The sequence below is a fragment of the Capricornis sumatraensis genome, chromosome 2 (genome assembly GCF_032405125.1).
Source record: "Capricornis sumatraensis isolate serow.1 chromosome 2, serow.2, whole genome shotgun sequence".
Classification (NCBI taxonomy): Eukaryota; Metazoa; Chordata; class Mammalia; order Artiodactyla; family Bovidae; genus Capricornis; species Capricornis sumatraensis.
In genome coordinates this window covers 183,527,553-183,554,447 of record NC_091070.1, presented here as the reverse complement: position 1 = coordinate 183,554,447, position 26,895 = coordinate 183,527,553, and the positions used below count along the sequence as shown (strand labels likewise).

The window sequence follows — 26,895 nt, the reverse complement described above, 5'->3', positions numbered from 1 at the left end:
GTTTTTCATAGTGGCCACACCAAATTGCATTCCCACCAACAGTGTAGGAGGGGTTCCTTTCTTTCACACTCTCTCTGGCATTTACCACTTGTAGACTTTTTAATGATGGCCATTCTGACTGGTGTGAGATAATACCTCGTCTAGTTTTAATCTGCAGAAACAATGTCTTCTTATCCTCAATATAAGTAACATTCAATAATGAGAATGACTGTGGGTGGCATACTCTAGAACCTCCATTGTTTCTTTTCTCTCTTTTGTTGTTGTTTTGCTCTTGTTCTTATTATTTTACATAATTTTTGGGAAGAAAAAAATTTCACTTTTTCTTTCAGAAAAAGAGAGGAAAGGCCCGAGTGCCAGAATACCTGAGTCTGAATCAGAGGTCTGCTGTCCACAAGCTATGTACACTTAAATAAGATCTTAATCTCTCTGTGCCTTGATAATCCCTAGGCCATAGGTCTGACCACACGGTGTGTGTATGTACATTGCTTTTATGTATATATGTGTTTATGTTGTGTGTATAAATATTTACAAAAATATTAATTCATTTACTTGCTTTTAATATCATTTACAGAATTAAGAAAAATTATTGTTGTTTTTTAATGGTTATAACCACCATTTCCCTTTTAAGAGCTTTCACCATTTTAAGAGCTTTCTAGCCATAAAAGCAGTAGGTATCTATAAAGCTCTTTTTATCTGGTATTGCCATTATACACTAGTATGTTTGGACTAAGAGAGAACATATCACAGGTTAAAAAGATAGGTAGCTTCTCCAACTATTCCTAAAAGCAAACTTAAAATTAGCTTTATAACTCCATCTAAATAGTGCTGATTATCCACAGTGTTATTTAGAGATATAGCAAACATAATTTTTCTTTGGAGGCACATCTAAAACTGTAACATGGACAACAGAGAAAGATTTCTAGGACAATAATAATGAGCCAACACAAAATTATTCAATAAGGAAAACAGTATTACAAAATGCGTTTAGTTTGCTCACCATTAACTCAAAAAAGAACCAGGCTTGTTGCAAAGCTGATTCCCGAACGCTGCCACTGCAAACAACCCACTGCAAAGCCAGCTCCTCATGAAAAAGCTATCCAGAAGTAAATCCAAAGTTATTATCAATGCCAGGTCTGCTGATAACACAAATCAAATAATAATGCAAATACAAATGAAGATTTAATGAGGATAAGCAAAATAAGGCATGTGAACCATTCAACAATGCAGTGAGGACACCCATTAACGAAACGGCTATTTATACATGTAAGACAGTGGCATGTTGAACAGCTGAAAAAATTACATGTTATCTTGCAGTAAAATGTAATTTTAAAAGGACAGGTGGGAAAGAGCCTCCTAAATTGTACCCGCAAACAGAAACTAGATCAAAAGCTCACAGCTACAATAAAATCTGGCTTTTGTCTTACATATATATTTCAACATATGCAAATACATTCACGAACTTTGCTGGTACAATTCAGGAAATACCTTTAAAAATTTAAACTTTGATATCAGCCATCAATTTTCAAGGTCTCAGGTATTTAAAGTCATTTTATTAAAATAGCAGAAATTTCTTGCCTTATAATGGATATGCATACAAAGCATTTGCAAAATAGTGTACATTATGAAAAAGGACTAACAAAACTGTGCATAAGGGAAGCAAATCAACATATCTTACTAAGAGTGATAATTTTTCTAACTCATCTTCCTTTCCCTGGAGATTTAAAACACAAAACAGAAGCAAGTTACAGAAACAGAATTAATAGTTTATCCAATTTTTTGGTACTAAAATTTGATGATCAAATTTAAGTCACTAAACTAAAAATATTCATCCACAAAGATATAAGCATTATAATAATGTAAAAGGGCCTGCAATGGAGAGGCATGCCCAAAAAGGCATCAGACAAGCAATGCTTGCTCAAATGTATCTTTAAAAACAATCCAATTATTTTAACATCTTGTTCCGGTTATGTAAAGAAACCTTTCATCTACTTAATTGTTTGAATTATTTTCCCCCTATACGAACTGTCTTCATATGAATCTACCTTTTTAGTTGGTAAGCGTCCCGTTAATGTTTGTAAGAAACTTGACGTCTCTGTGTGCGAAGACATACGATTACAACTTCGATCCATAGCCTATGGAGTGAAGATGAATGAATGACGAGATAACATTAAAGTCTGCTGTAAATGACTTTGCACTTCAAGGATTACATACAATTTTTTAAACAGAGTTTTACTGTGGTTTCTACAACCATCTATTTTATTGCTCATCCCATTTTCACCATTTAAGTTGCTTTAATGACAATGTATTAGAAGAATCAAAATGGCTTCTATATATTTTATCCTTAAAAGGTAAATATTTTAATGATTATATAAATTGAGAGTGCTGCAAAGAATGAAACTTTTATCTCTGTGATATATACACATGCATGTATCTAGTAAGAAAATGCAAAAAGTAAAAACATACTTCTCACTGGTCTCAGACCAAAAAGAGAAATCAAGAATTTTATATGTAATTTAAAAAATTAAAAGTTTAGAATGGTTTCTTTTATGTTTCACTATCATCAAAAATTATGATTCAGATCTGCCATATATGATATTAAATATAAATCATTTATAATAAATTTGCAATTAAATTTTTCCCCCAAGAATGAGAGAAAGCATCTTCCTCTAAAGCCAGCACACAGGTGAGAAGTATATTTTGAGGAATCATGCAGTATTAGCTATCAAGCAACTAGACTAAAGTAAGCAAAACCTAGTACAAAGAAGTTACAACAAATTTCATACTTTGCAACACAGTACAAATTAAAACAGATTTTTGTTTCTGGTACTTAATCTTACAGCATGGGGATCATATACTATTCATATTTACTTTCAGCTTATTAACAACATTTCTAGTCAGTGATTATGAAGAAAATGACAAGACAATAAATGCTAAAGGAGAATGACACAATAGCTACACTTTAAACCAAAAGCAAATGAAAACCTGTCAGGTTTTTTCCACACAAAATTTTTTGTTTAAAAAATTCTTCCTGAAGATGTGGTACCCCGAGGGTAGAAACTGTTATCAAAGCCATCAATTACATAAGCAGCAGGCACTGAAACATCAACGGGGTGTACAACGAACGAAGGAGGAGACAGGAAATAGGAAAGGAGAGTATTACTGGTGCAATTGGTGGTATTCATGCATAGCAGTTGGAAAATGTGCTAAGTAAACAAAAAACACGCTTTTTAATGATTAAAAAGCAAGCCACCGAAATCATAGTATATACTAAGAAGTAACGTTCTAAAGGGAAACATCAGCAGCCAAAAAAGAAACCTCTAACATAAACACCACCTGTGTTGATTCTGCACTTGGACTGGGGTTGGATCCCCATGGGGCAGCTTTTGGACCACCAGTGTTAACCCAGGAATTGGAGCGATCTAAACCCTAAGCATATAATAGAAAGCAGTTGGAAAGGAAAGAAATATTACATGTGGCATGCTATATTCTTAAAGAAATCCAGACTTTCCAATGCAAACATGTTTTTAATTAGTACTGTTAAAGCAACCAAAATTTTTAGGCATCTATAGAATATTAGTTCATCAAAATCATCTTATTACATAGTAACTTTTTTAAAATCACAAAGAAAATTAAGCATAGTATTTAATGGTAATTTCTCTTTATATAAAAGGATCAATTTCAACTATCAACAAACTTCCCACAGCAACCATCCCCCCCAAACTCTCTTTAAAGATGGTACAAGCTAGCAACAAACAATTTCCTCTGAATCTAACTGAGGTTTAAAAGAAGAAAGAAATGAAAGAAGAAAAATATTCCATTCTTGTCTAAAAGACTTTAAATTTTACTCCATCTGTCATCAACTGAAAACGTCTGTGCAGCAATACTCTGTAATTGTATTTGAACTTGCCTCCTCTTTCATTCTCTTTTAGGGACCAATAAGAAAAATTAGGCAAAAATTAAGAAAGAAAAAAAGATGCCCAATATATGCTCCTTCCTAAAAATGATAGTAGATTTGGAGTTGTCTTCAGTCTTATTGTGCTTGTTGAAAGTAAACATAATCAGTTAGTATTTTACACAAAAACTGTAAGAAAAAACCTTATGCTGGGGCTGTCTGTAAGATTTGTATCTTCATCATCACTATCATCAATCTGAAGTTAATTTTAATATGTATGACTACAAGTGACTTCCCTGGTGGCTCAGACAGTAAAGCGTCTGCCTACAATGCGGGAGACCTGGGTTCAATCCCTGGGTCGGGAAGATCCCCTGAAGAAGGAAATGGCAACCCACTCCAGTATTCTTGCCTGGAAAATCCCATGGATGGAGAAGCCTGGTAGGCTACACTCAATCCATGGGGTTGCAAAGAGTCAGATACGACTGAGAGACTTCATTTTCACTTTCACAAGTGAATTATGTCTATCTTCTCTGAAAGAGGTTATTATGACTTTAGGTAAAGGGAACTGGATGGCATCATCAATTCAATGGACATGAGTTTGAGCAAACTCTGGGAAATGGTGAAGGACAGGGAAGCCTGGATTGCTGCAGTCCATGGGGTCGCAAAGAATTGGACATGACTAAGCGACCGAACAACAAAAAGGGAACTGGGGCTTTAATTCAGTTTCTTAAACCTGATCAATCCATTTGAATTATAAAATTCAGATTCCAGGCCCTCCCCGCCAGAAATCCTTATTCAGTAATCTGGGCTGGGCCCTGGAAATCCACTGATAGAACTGAACAAGTTATAAGAGATTTTTAGAGGACTGCTGAAGATAGCACAAGACAAGCCAAGTAGAAATATCAGGGCTGAGTATGAGCCCAGACAGAAAGCACCAAAGAGGACAGGTAAAAGAAAACAAAGAGTAAACAATGGTAATCAAGTCTGTGTAGACATTAGTATCACTTGGGAAGGTTAAGGACAACCACCACAACGCATGTGCAGGGCCCTACCTCCAAGCAGTCAAATAAGAATCTCTGAAAAGTGAGGCCTATGCATGGATATTGCAGGAAGGAGGAGAGTGAAGGAAGAGGGAGGGAAAGAGGGGAGGGGAGGAAGGAAGGGGACGGGGGAGGAAGAAAGACACACTACTAGCTCTCAAAGGCTTATGTTTATAGGGAGAATATTTCCCCTCCTTTTTTCTGTACTTTTTTTTCCAAAAATACAGAGAAGTTGACATGATGATATGGTAACCACCTATTTCCCCTCATTTTTGACACTGAATGTGTAAGATGAGAGTTAAAGTTGAAATGCAGGTTCTACTGCTTACTAATTGCAAAATCTAAGGTAAATTACCTAATCTCTTTCTCAGTTTCTTAGCTACAAAATAGGAATAATGACGTGTCTCCTTCATATTGTAAAGATCAAATTAAATAATGTAAGTAAATCACTGAATGTAATGCCTCAAACATACAAAATTCTTTAAAAAGTTTTAATAAAAACTTGCCCTAATGTTTTTAATGCTTCCTAGCAAAGTAAATTGGGCAATATTCAAATACTATAGAATTATTTAATCAGTAAGTTTGTTTAAAATAAAATACCCCTATACAGACTTCTCAGAACCTCATTATATTATTTCAAATAAAAGCAAATCAGCACACAGTATGCTTTTCAGATAAATTAAAACAAAAACTTTCAGTCGCTCAAATTATGTCACTACCTACGCTACAAAAATAACAAAATACTATTTTTAATATTATTTAATAACAAAAAGTTTTTAATATTATTCTAATAACAGAAAAACAATTGTGCTCTCCCTACCACAAACTCTACAAAAAGAAAAACAGTAACTTTGGTGTAACACAAGTTTACTTTTTAACCTCTTGCTTCACAATTTCCTTTAAGACACGTGCTAATAAGTAATGTGAGAATAAACAATAACCCTGTTTGTATCATTAATTATTTATTGTATTCTTACTATTGAGACTGAAGAGTTATAATCACATCCAGTCAAAGCTAACTATTTAAAGAAAACTGGCAGCCAATTTATTTGTAAAGCAAATTATTTCCATAATTTAAATGTCATAACGTTAAGAATTATATCAAACAGCCCTCAGTTAAGCAAATTCATCACTGATATTTACAAATATAGCAACTATATTTATGGATCTCCAGTAGCAGAAGAGATTAACCATATGTGTATGCACATGCATGAAAGTGTTTTTGCTCTGTTTTTGCCAAATCTCTGTAATCTTATTGTTTTGTCCCTTAGATGCAGACAGGCTCCTTCCCTGAACAAGTCAATTTCACTTGCCATCAAAACTCATGTTTTAATACACAGATTTGGCTTTATACCCACAAACCCTCAGCATAGTGGGTTTAGTAAGCTATGCACACAGTAAGCTCTCGATGTTTGAAAAATAAATGAAAAAGGAGACAATACATTAGAAAGAAACTAATTATCAATGTAAAATTGCTCTGGAATTTGACTGACTAAAAGCAATGAAGTTCAAACCTGATGTAACCATATATTAGTATTTACATAACAGATTGTTAAAAGCACATTGCTAGGATAAAGAAAGATCAGTTGTGGCAAAGTAATTATGAAAAGTCTCACAAGTATGGTTTTATAGACACTAGAGTAACAAACGCCTGTTTATAGTATTTTTTTAATTTTAGTAGTTTCACATTTTATATTAGGAAATGAAGTCTAACTGAAATGTTCATAAAACTAAATTTCTTAAAATCTTTAAGTATTTAACTAATCTTGCTAGCGAGGCGGCAAACGAAAGCATAATTCATTTTTGTTTTTAATTGTTTACTCTTGGTAGAGATACTCAATGCTTACTTAACATTCTTTCACTGGATAGAGATCTTTTGAGCACCTTCCATATGCTGGACATTATAGCTACTTTAGATACATCGGTGAAGAAATATCTCTGCCTTCATGGAGCTTATACTCTAATCAAAGGAGACAAACACTGAAAATAAACATAATAGGTAACTAATTTATATTTGCTACATTAAAGGTAGTCAATGTTATCAATCAAAGAAACAGAGTAAGGGGTGAGAAATCCCTGGCACAAGGCTGAGGAGAAAGGCACATTCAGACACTAAAATAAGCTGGTCAGAGAAGACCCTATGGGGAAGGCAGTCCTTTGTGTAAAGACTTAGGGAAGCAGAGGAGTTAGTCAAAGGATCTCGCTCAGAGAAATGACATTAATCCAACTTAAGTTTTGTTTGTTTGTGATTTAAGCTTTTAAAGCAGCATTCTGGTTGCTACTGTGTGAAGTGAGTATAGGCTGAAAGCACAGAAACCATCTTTAAGGCTATTACATTAATTCAGGAAGAGATGATGGTAATTCAGATCAAATGGTAGTATTAGAGGTGGTAGGAAGCGGCTCTACTTCTAACATATGCAAATCTGAACAAACGGTTTTAAAAATGCAGCTGAGTTTAGAATTCCAGACAGAGATTTAGAATTCCAGAGAGAGATTTGAAATGTAATTTTTGTTAACTATCACAATATAATGATACTTAAAACAACTGGATTTCTTAAGATCACCAAGTCGGGGAGTGAAGAGAGAAAGGAAAGCAAGAGGACTAGAAATAAGGACAGAAACCTGGGGCACTTCCAAATTAAGAGATCAGAAAAAAAAAAAAATCTATGAAGGCGATTAGGCAGGTGTAATAAGAGGAAAATCAAGAGAGTGTAGTGCCCTACAAACCAATTAAATAGAATAAATCAAAGAGGAAGGAGAATTACTGTGTCAAAGCTGCCGTAAGATAGTGGCTCAGTGGCTTCCCTAGTAGCTCAGCTGGTAAAGAATCTGCCTGCAATGCAGGAGACCCCAATTCGATTCCTGGGCTGGGAAGATCCCCTGGAGAAAGGATAGACTACCACTCCAGTACTCATGGGTTTCCCTGGTGGTTCAGACGGTCAAGAAACCACCTGCAATGCAACCCAGACCTGGGTTGGGAAGATCCCCTGGAGGGGGGCATGGCAACCCACTCTAGTATTCTTGCCTGGAGAATCCCCATGGACAGAACAGCCTGATGGGCTACAGTCCATGGGGTCACAAAGAGTCAGACACAACTGAGGGACTCAGCACACAGCACAGCCAATGCAGGAGATGTGGGTTCGATCCCCTGCAGGAGAAAATAGCAATCCACTCCAGTATTCTTGCCTGGAAAATCCCATGGATAGAAGAGCCTAGAAGGCTACAACCATGGGATCACAGAGTCAGACACATGTGAGCAACTGAGCACACATACACATAAGGTAAAGTAAGTCAAGTGTTGAGGCTCAACCATCAGGTTTAAGAATATGGAGTGCCTAGAGAGCCCTGAGAGCATTCAAAGGGCTTTTCCAGTGGCCATGTATGGATGTGAGAGCTGGACTGTGAAGAAGGCTGAGTGCCGAAGAATTGGTGCTTTTGAACTGTGGTGTTGGAGAAGACTCTTGAGAGTCCCTTGGACTGCAAGGAGATCCAACCAGTCCATTCTAAAGGAAATCAGTCCTGGATGTTCATTGGAAGGACTGATATTGAAGCTGAAACTCCTGTATTTTGGCCACTTCATGCGAAGAGCTGACTCATTGGAAAAGACCCTGATGCTGGGAGGGATTGGAGGCAGGAGGAGAAGGGGACGACAGAGGGTGAGATGGCTGGATGGCATCACTGACTTGACGGACATGAGTTTGAGTGAACTCCGGGAGTTGGTGATGGACAGGGAGGCCTGGCATGCTGCAATTCTTGGGGTCACAAAGAATCGGACATGACTGAGCGGACTAAACTGAACTGATGCGCGGAAGATCAAAGAAATATGTTTGAAGTAGGGTAATGAGAGTTAAGGGCTTCCTTGGAGACTCAGTAGTAAGGAACCCACCTGCCAATGCCCTTGACATGGGTTCTATCTCTGGGTGGGGAAAATCCCCTGAGGTAAGGAAATGGCAACCCACTCCAGGATTCTTGCCGGGGAAGTCTCACGGGGAGAGGAAGCTGGTGGGCTGCTGTACATGGGGTCACAGAAGAGTTGGATATGACTCAACAACTAAACAACAGCAAACAAATGGGAGTTAAAGAACAACAGTAAAAGCATTGAAGACAGCAAGTATAGAAAATGCTTTTAAGGAATTCTACTATAAAAGGTAGAAGAGAAATGGTAAAGAAGCTACTAGAAGAAATACTAGAGGGAAAAAACCATTTTAACGGGAGAAATTATAGCATGCCTGTACGTGGATGGGATGATTTAGTAGACGGGGAGAAACTGAAGATGTAGGAGAGAGATAAACACTGTTGCAGTGGGGATCCCGAGTAGGTGAAAGGGGATGGAAGGTTGTATACAAACAGAGGGAATGGGCAGGTCATCTATGACAGACATATTAGTAGTAGGTAGTAGGAGATGGCAGTAGTTAAGGAGATGTGAGATGGTCAAAGGTTAAAAAAGTTTTCCTCTAATGACCTCAATTTTGTTAATGAAGTAGGAAATAAAGTGAGAAGGACTGGTGGGGAGCTGTTAGAGGATCTGAGGTACAAAAGAAAGCATGTAACCTTTTTCTGGGACAATGGGAAAGTAAATGGAATAAAGAAATATACTACAATTGTTTGACGGCATTAAGGGTTCTCTTAACCTCAAGAGAGCCTTTAATTTCAAATGAGACCAGTCATGGCATTTCTCAAATCATGTTTAGCAGTATAAACAGTCAACGAAATTCAACTACAGTTTGAGGTTTGGATGAAGCAAGTAAAACGAAGTGAGAGGAAGATAAGGGAACTGAGGTCTGTTTATAAAGGTAATAATTATAATGACTGCTCATGGAATCTAAGCTGGCTAAACTGGATGAAAGAACATTAACAGGGTGAGGTACAGTAAAAATATCTTACCATGAAGTGACTGGAGGTTGCAGAGTAATTGTTGGAGTTGGGGTACTAGACAGAAAAATATGAGCTAATGATTAGAGAACAAGATGCATGAAATTGAGATTATGAGGATTAAAGTTATCCGTCATGACAAGACCAAGGGTATGACCATGGCTAAGGCAGCACAAAAGACAAAAGTCATTAAAGAATTTCTTGAATTTCCAAGTCAACAGAATCAGAACAAATGAAGAGCAGGTATAAATAAACTTCAGATTCCTTATAATTTTCCAATGAGATAAAAGTTATACACCATTATTATTAGGGATTATGACTAAAGGGTAGGCCAAAATGGAGGTAGCTATCAAAAATTTTGCAATAAAAAAAAAGAACACAGAAAAAACATTTAAATAAAATTTGATTAGGACAACACTATACTGTCATCTGACAGCAGCTTTCTCAGATGTTTCCATATATCATAATATCAGAAGCAAGTTTGCATCATCATTATGCCCCATTTTATGAACCACTTGAAAAAAGGCAAATAATCATTCCAATATATGTGCATCTTTGTTCTAAATCGTGATGTGATAATCTATCAAACACATCATATTAAAGGAAAACACTAGAACTATGCTAAATCTTATAGAAATTAAAAGGTGTTTCAAAAGTAGAACCTTGAGGAAAATGGCGTCTATAGCGCTTTAACAGGAAAACCTCTTATAATTCACAAAAGAAATTCATTCTACTGAAGAACTGCAGTTACAGTAAATTATGCTAAGTGTCACTTCTATTACAGTGAGAAAAGATCAAGAATGAAGACAAAGATAAAAAACCTTTTCCTAGACATGGAAAGATATGTGGGGGGAGAAAAGCTTTCTCTTTAGTAATTAGGAATTGTTACTCTGCAGGATTCATGTAAATACATCTGTACAACACAAAAAGGGAAGTTTGTTTAATTAGAGTAACATCTATTTGGATCTTTAAATTACTGAAATTCACATTTATTTTTTAAATTAAAAAGCTACAAAATATTCTTTTCACTTTCTCACAGACCAGAAATTACTTTAAAAATATATTTTTGGTCTGTGAGAAAGTACTTTAAAGTTACTTAAAAGGCATTTTAAAATGAGCAGTAATAAAGTTTATTAGAAATTTCTGAATGCAAATTTCTATAACTGTATGAATAGATTTTAGTAATTCTGATGTGTTTGGTCAATATCCAAGTATTTCACATAACAAACAAACTCAGATCATTTTTTTCAAAAAGTCTATTATAGCTCAGACTAAGAGTTAAACACAGACTGCAGAACATTTACTAATTCTTTCTCATACCCTAATCAAGAGACTAAATGCCAAAGAAAAGTTGGCTATGATTCTATTAACAATGGTGTCTTCCTCCTTTCCAATAGCAAAAAATCTACTTAAGATGGTTTGGTCAAAACACAACATAATATGATTACTTGGCCTCAATCTTACTGCTCTTTTTTTCCACTTTAATTTTCAAACCGAGTTATTTTTGTACTTTAATTATAGTAAGGCAATGACTACTTGTTCCTTAAGTATATGTGATGGGGAGGTAATAAGGATGGATGCTTAAATAAAACATGGCTGGATCTTATACTGGCCGACCTCTCCCTTGTTGTCTGGAATAATCATTAACCATGATTAACTAAATCACATTTTTCTAATCCTGGAGCACCTTACATAGAGTTTTCCACGTGAAATACAGCTCTATTACCAATTAATTGTTAATCATTATTATTTCTATTTTTAGAGAAGTGAGACTCATATTTCAAGTCAATAATATGGTCCCACTAGACAGCAGTCACAGGTCTCTTAACCCTGTAGAACACCAATATAACCATTTTTCACATGATGATCAGACAGTGAGTTGTATGTGACTAGTCATTCTGGACAAATTTTGAATTTGGCAGATTTTCTTAAGCATAGTGCACAAACGCATTTGTAATAGCAAGCACATTAATAGAAACATCACTTATGTGTTCACTGATAGAAGAGAAACATAAAATTTATTACTAACTCAAATATATTTTAAAATTCTTATTACTAACTCAGATACATTTTAAGAATAAAGTAAAACAACTGGATAGTTCTCATTTGTTCATGAACTGAAAACTAATTTATAAATGTATATCTTCAGTTTACCTTACTGCTGATGATTGACCGTACTTCATCATCTGGGGACGTAGGAGTTCCAGATATATCTGGATTACTATTACTAAGGCTCCGAGAACGATTTAAATTAAGGCTTGCAGGTCTCACAGCAGATCTAGCCATTGTGGCATAATGCACTGATCCTCCCAAACCCCCAGGACCTAGAGTTGTATATAAAATAGCACATAATTAAACAGTTAATTGGGAAAGGACCTGAAAAAGTCTCTTCCACTTTACAAAATTCCATAAAGATCATAAATTGCTTTTATTTCTAAATGAAAATAATAGAAACAAGAAAACCACTCCAGACCTCAAGAGAGCCATACAAAGATAATTTTTTACAGCAGCTGACAAAGCCCTGTGAATTATAAATACAACCATTATCTCTTCAATGTTTCTACATTCTGTATTACACAAGGAATAAAAAACAAGAGTAATAAGAAACATATACAAATGTCATTTCACTTATATATGAGGGTATCTAGGACCCAAAGTGCTCCAGCTAACATCTTTTCCTTTTTTCCCACCCACTCCTGCTCTGCTCCTAGACACACAGTCACTAAGAGGGAGATCCAATTTACCGTCAGTATCTCTTAAATGAAGCTATGGATATATCTCTATCTTCATCAGTGATAATTTTTAACTATAACAAAATAGCATCTTTATAACATACATACACAAATAAAGATAATTCTCCTGAGAGCCCAGGTTATACGAAAAAAGCAAAGAATCCCTTTTCTGTCTGAAATCAAGCCTGATACCATCATTCAACCAGGATCTATAAATATAAAGTACCCAACAACTGTAACTCCATTTCTTATTTAATGAAATTTTTCTAAGTGTCATATTTGCAAATGACATACACTTGTCAACTGAGTAATTTATAGTCTTCAGGTCAGCATGTGAAAAAGGCATTTTGCAAAATCTGTGAAATTCTCATAGTGTACTAACTGAAACAGTAAATGCAGCAGCATTACATATAGTCCATAATCACCTATACTCAGAGACAAATTTAGAAATTAAGATAGGAAACAATGAACAAGATTATGAGAGTCAATCAGTTCTCTTTTTGCAATTAATAAAATGCACTATAACTTAGATTATTATTATACCTAGTTTTCCGAGTGAATGTCAGAATTTCTTGTCATCATTATTTATGTTAACACTGACAATAGCTGAAAAAGGGCACTTACCATTTTCACTAGTGATGAATGATGACTCTTACAAATATGTAAACAGGTTGAAAAGTATGCACAACATAATCATTAACACTCAGATATCCCCCCTACCACCACTACCACCAATGTCATATAAAACACAAGTAAGTGACTACTTTGGGCTCTAGTATCCAGAAAAGCTATATTATTTTATTGACCATGAAGAGATCAGAACTTTTCTAGAGGATCATCCTTTATATCACTGCAGGTTTATCAGGAAACTACTGAGCCACCATATTTCTTCTTTAATGTCCAATAACACTCTATATGACAAATATAACATTCTATTTATCTTAACAGGAAATGAGAAATGCTTCCAGAAACAGAAGTTATATTCAAGGTTCATTTCCAAAACTTAATTCAACTAAGATCTCTCTAATTCAAATTAAAGGAAGCTGTACAAATAATGATGCTTTAAAATGTAACCTATTTATCCCTTCAACTCCTGTAGCTAGCATAGTCCATGGCACCCAGCAGGCATTCAACAAATGTTTGTTGTTGAATAAACACATCACACTACGCACTTCAAGATTATTTCAATCCTGCTTATAAACAATAAACACATAATCTATGCAAGACAGTTTCATAGTAAAAAAGAATAAAATACCTGGTGATGGTGAATTAGGGTAAGTATTTGGCAACCGAAAAACATAATAGATATATGATGCAAGAAGGCTGTTTCTGCCATGCTGGTCATGATTTCCTTCTAAGTTTTTGTGAAGCCGATTTATAATTGATGCCATAGCTTCAAATGATGCTTGACCTAAATTAACTTTTAAGAAGGAAGAAAATATTTTTTGCATGAACATTTTTCAACTGTAAGTTATAAAAACATCAAAGTTTTACCTCCACTGTATACATTAAGGATGAATACACATAGTAAGTGTTTAAGATGATATTTGACATTAATTTCATGGTATCTATTTATGATATTATATTAACTGGGTCAAAAATATTTCTCTCAACAAAATGAGAAAAATCTAATTTTACAGATCTAAAATTACCTGGTTTTGCTTACTATAAAAAAAAAATCATCACGCAGGTACCCACCATTTTGTAAAATAATACAAAGTATATGATAAGAAAAAAAAATCTATCTTGTTAGAACCTTTGAGAAGTAACTTCTCACTTTAAATATGACGCTGAGAAACTAAATATCATACATTAAGCACATTACTTTTGCTTAAAAAATAAAAATTAACAATAAAAGTAGATTATGAAAATATTAACATGAATAGAGCTGATAAGCTACTTAACTGAAAACAGAATCTGTAAAAGGATTAGAAGGACAAAAGGATAGAAAACCAGGATGAGTTAAGTTCACTGCACATTAAATGCCAAGCTAAGTAATACCTACTCAGCCATGCAAGTCAGTATGTAACAAGAAATTTGCAAAAGCTGGAAAATTCTGATAGCACAGGGAATAAATGGATAACCTAAACAGCTATTCTGAAAGCATCACATTTTATGATTTATTTCATCGAGACAGGAGTTTATGAACAGATAATGAGGCCAATCAAGTTTTCCTAAAAGTGGAATACTCAGACGGAGTGGTCATTGGGAAGATTAATCTATACATACTGTACCAGAAGAGAGACCAGAGGAACAGAGACTAGAGAGACAGGGAAACCCAGCAGGCTTTAGAAATCCCACCTGTGTTCGCGGATGACTCCTTTTCCTTTTCTTTATCGTAGCTATTTTGGAGGAGGGGATGGCAACCCACTCCAGTATTCTTGCCTGGAGAATCCTCATGGACAGAGGAGCCTGGCGGGCTACAGTCCATGGGGTCACAAAGAGTCAGACACGACTAAGCAACTAAGCACAGCACACCATAGCTGCTACAAACCATCCTTCTCAAAATTAGGTCCACTTTACTCCCTTCTCAGCAAACCTTGTTTTTATGTCATACTAGAAATTTATAAAGCATGAAAGTCCTGAACTTTTTACTATAAATGTATTAGAATCTGAAACAATTTTTAGTTCCTTTCCAAAGGAAGCAGTGACTGTCTCCTAAGTAAGAATGATCTATTCACCTTCATTTTTTACTTACAAGCATGCTTCACTAATTGAACCCTTCTGCACCTCTACACAGATTCTCAAAGCATATGACTCTTTGACCAAAGTTATTCTTGCTAATTTCACCAGTGAACATTTCTTCAGAATAGTAAGAAAGAGTGGGACTTGGAGTCAGTTGCTTGGGTGTGAATCCTTAGGCAAATTTTTAAGCATATGCTCACCATTTTATTCATGAAATCATGAAATTTATACCTATCTCTAGAGTTGTAAAGATTTCATACACTAATATAAATGAAGTATGCTGTGCTTAGTCACTCAGTCATGTCCGACTCTTTGTGACCCCATGGGATGTAGTCTGCCAGGCACCTCTGTCCATAGGGATTCTCCAGGTCCAAACACTGGAGTGGGTAGCCTTTCCCTTCTCCAGGGGAATTTTCCCAACCTAGGGATCGAACCCAGGTCTCCCACATTGCAGGCAGTTCTTTTATCAGCTGAGTCACAAGGGAAGCCCTTGTACACTATCCATGTAATTCTCCAGGCCAGAATACTGGAGTGGGTTGCCATTCCCTTCTCCAGGGGATCTTCCCAACCCAGGGATCGAACCCAGGCCTCCCGCATTGCAGGCGGATTCTTTACCAGCTGAGCTATCAGGGAAGCCCTTGTACACTATATATATACTGTTTCATCTCTCGGGGCTAATTATTTACCTGTCAGACTCTTACTCACCTTTAAATGCTCAACCTAAAATTTACCTCTACTTACAAGTCATCATAAAAACATCTTAAGGAGTTGAATACTCCTCTCCTTGGTGCCACCTCTTAATTCAAAATTTCTGTAACACGTTACCTGAAATTTCTTACAAGCTCAACTACTTTGCAGGATTTGGGTGGACACAGTAAGCAAAAGTAAAGGAATGAATCTTGGGGAAAAGGCAGGAAACAAGAATATTTTTCCTTCCAGAACAAGTCACAAGAAAAAGAAGATAGAGATTTTGAGTTCCTGAAGAAAATATCAGCTAATAGTACATAGAGGACTGCAAATGAGTGAAAATATAGATTATATAAGTCCTGTACACAAACACAAATGATTTATCTGTTGCATGTTTTCTTAACTAGTCTATGAGATCCATAAAATCAAGAACCATGCCTTGGTCAGTGCCCATCAGTGTACAGTACATATTAAGTGCCTAATAAATATTTGGTGAGTGAATATTTGTTTTCATAATTTGAATAGAGGTCTATATGGCACACTTTAAAGAAACAAAGAAAGTTATTATTTTCCAGCATTAGAAACAAGTAAGTAACAACGTCCCCTCAGCCCCCGTCCAAATCAAACACAGTCCTTACAGAGACAGCAAATAGGAATCATGGTTCTATGTCTGTTAAAGTTAGAAACGTCAAATGATAAATTTCATGATTCCCCAAACATAGGTAAATTACCTATTTGGCCAGCAATGACAGGAGGTCTAACAACTAAAAGTATCAGTTTATCAAGCAGGAGATGAAGAAATCGGACCACTGGTTCCAACTGAGATGAATTCAATGCTGAAATACTGCTCTTCAATTCATTTTCTAAATTATTTTCCATGATTCGCATGTCTCCAATTCGGACTGGGAACATGTGTTCATCCAGAGCATTTACCAGAGCAAAGAACTTATCAAGATAAGGATCCTAAAACAAAGAAGGAACAGAGGCACTAAACAATCTTAGCTTTGTAAACACTCCTAACTATGGACCTCTGGTATCTCATATTAATTGATAACACAAAAGAGTACACATTAGTATACACATTGTTTCCAATTACAGTATTCTATTCTTATCTGTTATTATAATGTAGCTACTTCAAATACTATTGATTACTCAAAAAAAAAATCTATTGATATCAGCATTTTTTTCCAGTTGTGAGTCTGCCTTATTGTTAGAGAGTTCAATTATTATGACGGGTGTGTTAGTAACCTACCTGTTCCCCTTATTAATTTATTACCTCTTAGCTCCATCCAACCCCTCAGCCCACCTTTTCCATATTTTGCAATCCTGGACCTAGACTCTTCAAACTACATTTGTCCTTTGTCAGATGGCTTGTGTTAGGCTCTGACAACAGAGGGTATGGAAAACCATCTTGCCAGGCTCGAGGAGTTGGAAGGGAGTCTTCTCCCTGTTTGCTTTCCTGGTGGTGGCGAGTGGATGCGCAAGCTATGGCTCAGAGGCGAGGGTCGTGGGCAGCAGGGTGGCCCTCCGGTTCCACTGCAGGTCCCTCTATCCAGTATCCTCCAACCACAGCACCGCAGGCGCAATGTGACTGTGGCAGTGGTGTCCCTCTCCGGGGGTCTGACTCTTACCCTTCAAATCTTCCTCTAAGTTTCCAAGTTCCTTCCTCCCTTATCACTCTGTAACTGCTCTCTGTTACAGATTCTCTTTTAACCCATTTACAGAGTGAGTCACCTTTAACCTAGTTAACAATTATTTATTTACAGATTTTCTCCATTCCATTATTGGCAGTTTCCATCTCCTGACTAAATCCTAACTGCTATTTTCTAACCTCCTTCTGCACTGACAGAACCACAATCTTTATTTAAAGCAGTAATGTGCCTGCTCTTTGAGCTTTCTTCATATCTATTAGATGACCACATGCTATCATTATGACCAATGAGATGTGAGAAAAAGTCTAATAAAACTCCGGGGAGACTTTTAGTTAGTTAACAGTGAAAACAAACTTTAAGAAAAAGCAGTAATGCTAAGCAGCTTTACATTTAAAATCTTAATATTGTTTTAATTTGATATGTTTTAAATGAATAAAAATAATTATATTGAACTCTGTATATAAATTTTGGTCAATTTCAAAGAGATACAAGTGAAGTTATGAAACATCATAAAAAACACTTACTGTCTTCAATTGAGCCTTTTAAAAAAAATTATAGTACATGATGCAATTATATTACATAGCTGTAAAATTTATAAACTTTTGAGCTTCAGTCATAGCTGAGACTGTCAGGATGCTACACATTACACCCTTCCAGTCTATTCTTCCTCTACTTCTATGGATTCAAAATCATCTATATGAAATATTTTGCCTGAAATCCTTCTTTGTTACATTGAAGACAACACATGTATCTGCCTGCCTAAAAACAAAGTTGGAAGTAAAAGATACATTACCAACACTAAAAAAAAGAGAAAACTAACAATGATTATAGGATTCAAAGCAAAAATGCAAAATGTGTTTGTACACTTAAGAAGATACCATGTGATACTAAAAATAATTTTATTACGGGAAGGAATGTGTTTCAAAGTGTACTATAATGCCAACCTTCTCATTATCAGGAGAGTAAGTCCTATAGGAAACACAGGACATATCTAGTAACAGAAAAGTAAAAACTCCACTGGAGCATTATTTTACTAGGATCTACCCGTGGAAAGCTAAATAAGATATATACACTACCTTTTTTGCTGTTGTTTTAAAATATAATACAGAGACACTCTGTCTTCTTACTTTTCTCTATCTCACTGTGCAGAGAAGAGGTAACATAGCAAGCTTAAGACTGCTATCATTTCAAAGGCCTGATTTCAAGGTTGGCCCTTGGCTGGCATCAGGAACTTGGATATTAGAAGGGTTTACACTGACAGGCAAATGCTCACTACACCTAAATTGTTTGTGCAAGCAATATAGTTTATGCTTTATACCTGCTTTCATTCTATGAATCTAGCATTTTGGTTGTGTTAGGCAGTGTCTATGAGACAAGCCTACGGTAAAAACTCTGGGAACTGAGCCTCCCTGGCAGACATTTCACATATGCTGTTTCAACTTGCCCTGCATGACTCCACTAGGAGAAAACTCTTAAAAGCCTATGTCCTATTTCCTCCAGACTGAACCTCTTTCCCCTTATCTGATTTTGCTTTATGTCTTTCACTAAAATAAACCATAGCTGTGAATATACTCTCCACTGAGTCCTGTGAGTTTTGCGAGAAAATCACAGAAGTTGAAGGTAGCCTTGGAAACCTCTGCATACCCTTTCAAGTTGGACAACCCACGTATTCTATTTTAAACATCCACCTCTTCTCACTCTACATCTTCTCCCTGGAAAATCATATTCACTAGCACAGTTTCAGCTATCACATTTATTTTGTTACCTCCCAATCCTAAACTCATTCATCACAAGTGCCTACAGGACATCTTCATCTGAAGTGCACAGGCACTTCAAACTCAAAATTAAACTCCTTATGGTCCCATAATTTCACTCCCTTGGTACGCTCCTAAATTTACTTCTCTCATGTTTACTTTTAAGTTAGAAATCACCGTCCACCCTAAATTCTGTGGCATTTAAGGTTGTTCATAATCTTTTATCAGCCTGGTCTTCTATGTTCATGTATCATGATTTTCCATGCACTTTAAATTGCATTCACAACAGATTACCTGCCCTTGCTTTATCTGTTTATTTTTGGCTGGACTGGGTCTTCATTGCTGTGTACACACCTTCGCTAGTTTTGGCAAGAGGGGGCTGCTCTTTGTTCGGGTGCACGGGCTTCTCATTGCAGTGGCCTCTCTTGCTGCACAGCCAGGCTCTAGGTGCCCAAGCTTCAGTAGCTGTGGCACACCAGCTTAGCTGGCATGTGGAATCTTCCTGCCAGGGAAGACTGTGTCCCCTGCACTGGCAGGAAGATTCTTACCCCCTGTGCCACCAGGGAAGTCCTGCACTTGCTTTACATCAACTGCACTGTCTACCTTCTCTTCTATATATGATAAACACCTACTCACCAATGCAGTAACTCAGTTCCCAGTAAAACTGACAACTTTCTGTACTTGAAAAAATTTAGTTCATATATCTAACATAATACTAGCTTTACTGTATTATGATTATTTTCACATTTCCTTCTATTTCACTGTAAAGTCCTTGAAAGGAAGGCTCACTCTTTCACAGGTAACAACATCCCTGACCACATGGAGCTTACAATATAATGGAAGAACATAAACAAAGGACATGAATGAATATATATGCACAAGGAGTGAGAGAAAGAAAGAGTGAGACAAAGCAAAAGTACAAGAGCATGCAAGTGAAAATAACAGGCAGTAATGAGTGCAGTGTAAGACGATCCAGAGTGATGGAGCTGCTATGCTTAAGAGTCACGTGCAAAGGCTTCTCTTTATAAAGAGAAGTCAAATGAATGTCAGAGGAAAAGCGTTCCAGTTACAGAATGAGTAAATACAAAGTCTTTCAGAAGACCTTTGCACATTCCAGAGATATAGAGAAAAATATGGAGATCCCCAAGGACCTTTTCCATTTGAAGTATCTAAGTCTATGAGAAATAAAATGAACTGGAAAATCATTTTTCAACTCTAATTTTCCTGCTATGTTCTAGAAACTTAGGGGGAAAAAAATCACTTAATTGCTCAAAATGAAGTCAATAACATTCTGAAAAGGAAAATATTTGCTTTTGTTGACATTAAATGATATTTTGTTGATTCCTTTAAAAAGTTACTTCTAAACCTATACATTTTAAACTGATATATAGTTTCAAATGTCGTAACAGAAAAAACTGATTTAAGTTCAATTCATTTAAGTGAAATGTGATCATAAAAATTATTAAAAAACCACTTACTTGAGTATGGATAGATGAAACAGCAACAACTTCAACATTAAAAACACCTTTGTGATTATCTACCCATTTCATGCCAGGTAGGGGAACCTATAAGACATTGAATACAGTGATCACAGATGTTTAAGTTGATTATGAATGCTGAAACAACTACGAATTATGAAACAAAAATTACAATATCTCAATAAGAAAAAATACTATGGAAATATATTTTATGCACTACAAACAAATGTAAAACGTATATTTTGTTCTTATTACAAAATCAATGTTTCCTACAAGAGAAGTAAAAGGCTCAAGGAGCAAAAAGCAGAAAATATGCCTTCAAAATTCTAGCTTCCTAGAAACATATCCCTTTATATCATTCCAAATCTTCCCTACACATATATATTTTTATATACACCCTCAAATAGGTGATATCAAACATATTTTGAAACCTGCTTTTCACCTATCCCATTGTGAATCTCTTTTAATGCCAATAAATTCACAACTATAATATCTTACTGGTTTATAATATCATATTTTCTTTATATTAAAAACTCATTTTAATTTGGCTTTAAAATATTCATAAGCAAAGGAAGTCTGTTGTTTTAAGGATTAGGAAACATTTTTTTCTGACATAAATTGCTTGGAGTGTTAATTAAAATCATATCACAAAAAATTATTTTTAAAAGACAGTACATCAGTTCTCTCTATTCTTCCTGGTAAGTACAGCTAAAAACGCTGAACATGATACTTGAAAAAAGAAACACAGAGACTGAAAGGGGAAAGGAGGCGGCAGATGTGCTAGGGACCTCAGGATCAAAGGAACTACAAGGCAGTGTTTCCTGAGTTTTATTTTTCTCTCATGTATCCTGGACTAGTTTGCTAGAGAAGCTGGTAACCCAAAAATGCTAAAAGGAAAAGACAAAAAGTCTGCTCCCTCTAGCCAAACCCAACAATTGCCCTAATCTGGCAAAAGCCAAGAAAACAAACCACAGCCCCATTCCACCTCCATGTCTGACTCTTTGCAACGCTATGGACTACAGTCCAACAGTCACCTTTGTCCATGGGATTCTCCAGGAAAGAATACTAGAGTGGGTTGCCATGCCCACTTCCAGGGGATCTTCCTGACCCAAGGATCAAACCCACATCTTTTATGTCTCCTGTATTGGCAAGTGGGTTCTTTACCACTAGCACCACCTGGGAAGCCCCATGCAGAGTGCAGAGTGTGAATCTTTCCCTCCACCTGGCAACAGGACTTCTCACTACTGCTAAAACACAGACTAACATGAGCTCTAGAGTCACAGCATAATGCCCAAAATGTTTAGGATGTAACAAAAAAAAATCACACATCATATCAAGAACCAGAACAATTTCTACTGAAATGAGAAAAGACAATCAACAGACATCAATAGTTAGATGACACAGATACTGGACAGATCTGACAGGAGTTTAAAGCAGCCATCAGGGAAAAAAAGGCTACACAAACAATTACAAACATCCTTGAAACAAATGAAAAAATTGGATGTCTCAACAACAACAAAATAGGCTGATAGGCTTTCTTTCCCATGGTTTCTTATTTTTATTATATGAAGAAAATAAAACCAAATAAAGTCAGTTTTCTATTACAATTCAACACTAATTGAATTAGTGTTGGTAATTAATGTAGGTAAGAAATGTGGTATCTTTACTGAGGTAAATAATACAGGCTTTGAAACTTTTTTTTAAAAAAAGCTGGTGGAGTATATTGTAACTACTCAATGCAAGAAACAGCACTAGCTCTTACAATGCAAAATACTCATTTTCAACTTTAAAAAATAGGACATCCAAGTAACCTGTGAACACATACTTCTTCAAAAACAGTTTGTAGCATAAATATCATTTGGGCACCTGTAAGAAATGAAAATAATCAAACCCCAGCCCAGACCTTACGAATAAGAAACTCTAGGGCTAAGTTTAGACAACTGGTAATACTACAAATACTCCAGGTGATTTTGATGCATGCTAAAGTAAGAGCTCAGAGAAGGCAATGGCACCTCACTCCAGTACTCTTGCCTGGAGAATCCCAGGGACGGGGGAGCCTGGTGGGCTGCCGTCTATGGGGTCGCACAGAGTCGGACACGACTGAAGTGACTGAGCAGCAGACACTTCTTTAGTACACTTCATGTGCCTGGCATTATCGCAAGTTCTAAGTGCTACTAATCATTCAGTCATCAACACAATCCTTTTTGTAGGCATTACTTATTTTCCTCAATTTACGGATGAGAGAATTCAGTTTCTGGTGAGAACCCCTTCCTAGCTTGCAGATGACCACCTCTCACTGTCTCCTCACACAACTGAGAGAGCGAAAGCTCTCTAGTGTCTCTTCTTACAGAGTACTAACCAAGCATGAGGCCCCACCCTCATGACCTCATCTAACCTAATTACCTCCCAAAGGCCCCCATCTCCAAAAGCTATCACACTGGGGGCTAGGACTTCAACAGTTTAGCAGAGTAAGAAACTTACCTGAGGTCACATAACTGAGCAGTGAAATCTTGGAAACCATACTATACCACTGCCTTTCAAAGGTGTATGAGATTAGGGAAAAAAATCAACAACATATAAATGCTGCAGAGTATTCTATAGAGTAATTTTAATTATAGGAGAAAATAATAGTACTTCACTATATATATACTTAGAGATAGAAGTTTGAGAAAACTACCTTTGTAATGAAAAACTCATTTCACTGAATCTGGAGAATTTCAACGTGAGAGATACTGACCTCAGGAGACAGTACAGAATAAGCCTGTGGTGGTTTTTCCAGTGAGACTGGTAGGCAAAACTGCCCCGTCTTCAATCGTCCATTCTGAAGCATTGGTATCCACTTTTAAATAAAAAAGAAATAACATTTATTTAAATGTTTGTTATTAATATTACTTCAAAAATCTGTTTCAAGAACATGGTAAAAGCCAAATTCGTCTCACATCACTAAATACCAAGGGATTTAATTATGAAGGTAATAATAATAATTAGGCCTTTATAATTCATCTAAAGAAGTTTCCCCATGGCTTGAGAAGGATCCCCAAGCCATTATTACTAACTATGCAATATTTAAATCTATAGTAGGTCCTTATTAGGCAAAGGAAAGTTGGCAGCAGAAAAAGGCCATAAAGTGAATCAATTTTAAACTGGGGTAATGTGCCAATGTAAATAGGGAAAGAAAGATTTGATTAGACATAAACGTTGAAAAAAAAAACTAAAGAGTATGACAAACTTATTTTCTAGCATTTAGCAAAATTCATGTCATAAACTGAAGACAAAAAATATGAATCAAATGTTAGTTTTTCTCTTTTGGGTGAAGGCACACCTTTCTGACAAAACTGTGATTAGCATAGTGTATTGATGTATCATAGCATGATGTATCATAGCATAGCATGTATCATAGCATAGCATGATGTATTCATCTTAGGTTTATAATTCAAAAGCAATGATTTTAAAAAAATACTCACGGGTTTTAATTGCTTTAACTAAGGCAACTGAAAGGGGTTTTAATTACCAGAGGTCTCTTTTAGTTATGTTACATTCAAACCATTTTCTTCTGAAGAACCCTTATAACCGTTATATTTACACAGCAATGTTGGATAAATATACAATAATCAGGACCAACACCTAAGTGTTTAAACATGTTAATTAATTAATGACATTAGTTAACTATATTAATGAGCATTTTCTTGTTATGATTACCCTTCCTAACCAATGTGGAGAATCAGATAAGGAATCCTCAAATAATAATGGACACAAAGTGTATCTTAAATATTGTAATTATTTTTATGATCAAAGAGCTAAATATTTAACAAAAATATACTTACTGTGTATCCAACAGGAGTTTCAAGAGGAGTATTTTGTTTTTGTTGACAACTAACATGATAAAAAGTAAAAAGCAAGTGATGATGGTCAGTTAAAGTAGCAGGGAGTTTAACCTTGATTTCTTCATGAAAATCAGGAGACCTTCATACAAAAAACAAAACAAAACAGATCAATAATCAATAATGTGTTCAAAATAAATAATTACTGCATTTGTACACCTGAGTAATTTTTAAATTAATTTCATGATTCATGCTTAATTTTTCTTCTAGTCCAAAGTATTTTTATTTCCAAACTCTTAAGTAACTAACTCCTACACTTCCAGATGAGGGAGCTGTCACTGTTTCCTAAATTTCTCATCCCATTTTCATTAATGGGTTGAGTAATCCTACTATTTGAAAATTCATTAATAATCACCACCTTGATGCTGAGATCTTCATTAGATTGGAAACTGTATTGGAGAGGAACTAGGGCAAGGCTTTCTATATTTATAACCAATCTAGATATGTATTACATAGAAAAATAAGTTTTTTATAGTATATCTCATAACCATACCATAGAAAAACATTTTTCTTTTATAGGAGTACAGCTTTATATTAAGACTAATTTGTTTATCCTTCTGTTTAAAAAAAAAAGAAAAAAGATATGTTTAGACAATCTGGTATCAAGATGGGCTTTCTACAGAATATCTTGTATTTATTATCCCATTGCTAAAGAAATAATGTTACCAAAAACACGGACTAGTTATTGACTGACAGCTTTAAAAAAATGAAAAGAGAAAAAAGAACAGAAAAAAAAAAATCAGAGAACACCCAGAATTGCATGTGTCCCACTGCTTGAAAGTGCACACAGCTACTATAGGAATACAACAAATATCACATTTGATCAAACCAATAGAACTTGCATCTCAATATTTATTGAGAGTGGCCCTATGGGCATTTCTATGGTATAAGCATATGCATTTCTATGGTATATCATAAATAGCATCATGACTGCTATTTATGATATAAAATTAAAAGAGAGAGAACCTTAGTATCCCAACCTTCCATATTTGGTTAGTAGCTCTCAGAGTTATCTACAATGAAAATACATCCAAACTGTATGGCTCCAATTATCTTTAAAGTGAAAGCCATCCCACCAAGTAGGGATTTTCCTCTGATGCTAAATACGTCAAATATTCTTCCATCTCAAATAAGCTTCAAAAATGCTAACAGGTAAGGGGCATAAAGTTTTTAATACCCATAAGAGAGATAGTTCATGCTTGCCGTTTGACAATTTGATGACTTCAGTGAATATAGGATGCTATAGATCGTATTACTTACTGATCACCACTGAATTACGAAAGAGTTGTATTTCCTAGTAGTGTTCAACTCTATCATTTTAATTCTACTAATGCTGAGAGCAACAAAATAAAGACTCAGCCACAAACTGAAATTAAAACCTTCTTTCTCCATGTTTCCTGGTATTTAGTGTTTCAGTTCATTTCTTTCCTGAAATCAGTATGTGAAGGTTTTTACAGAAAATTAAACATCTAAGAGTTATTCATCAATAAGTATTTTTATTTACCCACCATTAGGCTAATAAGCACTGTGTGACTTTTACGGTGGTTTTAAATATGAATATTTTTTTTAAACCCTCAAAAAATATATATTTAGCAGAACTGTAAGTAAGACAAACATATATCAACAGCTATGCTATAAAGCAGGGGTTGGCAAACTATGGCCACAGGCCAAATCCAGTTCATCACTTGGTTTTGTACAGCCTATAAACTAAAAAATGATTTTTTATATTTTTAAGTGGTTAAAAATTCAAACAAATAATATTTCACTTAAAATACTGAATGAAATTTAAATTTCAGAGTCCATTAAAAATTTTTATTGGCAGACAACCATGCCCGTTTACTTGCAACTTACTGTGCATGGCTGCTTTTGCACTACAACAACAGGGCTGAGCAGTTGCAAAAGAGCAGATGGTGCACAAGTCCTAAAATATATACTATTTGATCCTTTTTAGAAAAGTTTGCTGACCCCTGGTATAGAGCATATAAGGTTAAGTGCTTCAAGAGAAAAGCTGAACAGATTTCAAGTTTTGGATCAAGGAACTGTCTCTAGGAAGAGATACATGATATGGGCCTTAAACTGTGAGTAGTTCAATAAATAGAGGGAATTAGTATTATAAAAGAAAAAAAGATCCGAGAAAGGCCCAGAAACAGGACAGCACAGGATATGTTTGTAATGGAGCAGAAATATAAACATTAAGATGTAAAAGATGACTGGATTAGAGA

At 35.5% G+C, this 26,895-nt stretch overlaps 1 protein-coding gene across 1 annotated transcript in view; it reads right to left on the bottom strand.

Annotated features, from left to right (window-relative positions):
• The window catches only part of DOCK7 (dedicator of cytokinesis 7), a 215,462-nt gene that overhangs the window by 65,289 nt on the left and 123,278 nt on the right, over positions 1-26,895 (bottom strand). The window contains exons 19-27 of the mRNA XM_068961268.1: positions 24,617-24,755; positions 23,530-23,631; positions 20,793-20,879; positions 16,640-16,871; positions 13,792-13,956; positions 11,959-12,128; positions 3,334-3,426; positions 2,043-2,132; positions 998-1,093 (exon numbers count right to left, since the gene is read on the bottom strand). Coding sequence (XP_068817369.1) covers positions 998-1,093; positions 2,043-2,132; positions 3,334-3,426; positions 11,959-12,128; positions 13,792-13,956; positions 16,640-16,871; positions 20,793-20,879; positions 23,530-23,631; positions 24,617-24,755 — 1,174 coding nt within the window. The remainder of the gene's footprint in view (positions 1-997; positions 1,094-2,042; positions 2,133-3,333; positions 3,427-11,958; positions 12,129-13,791; positions 13,957-16,639; positions 16,872-20,792; positions 20,880-23,529; positions 23,632-24,616; positions 24,756-26,895) is intronic.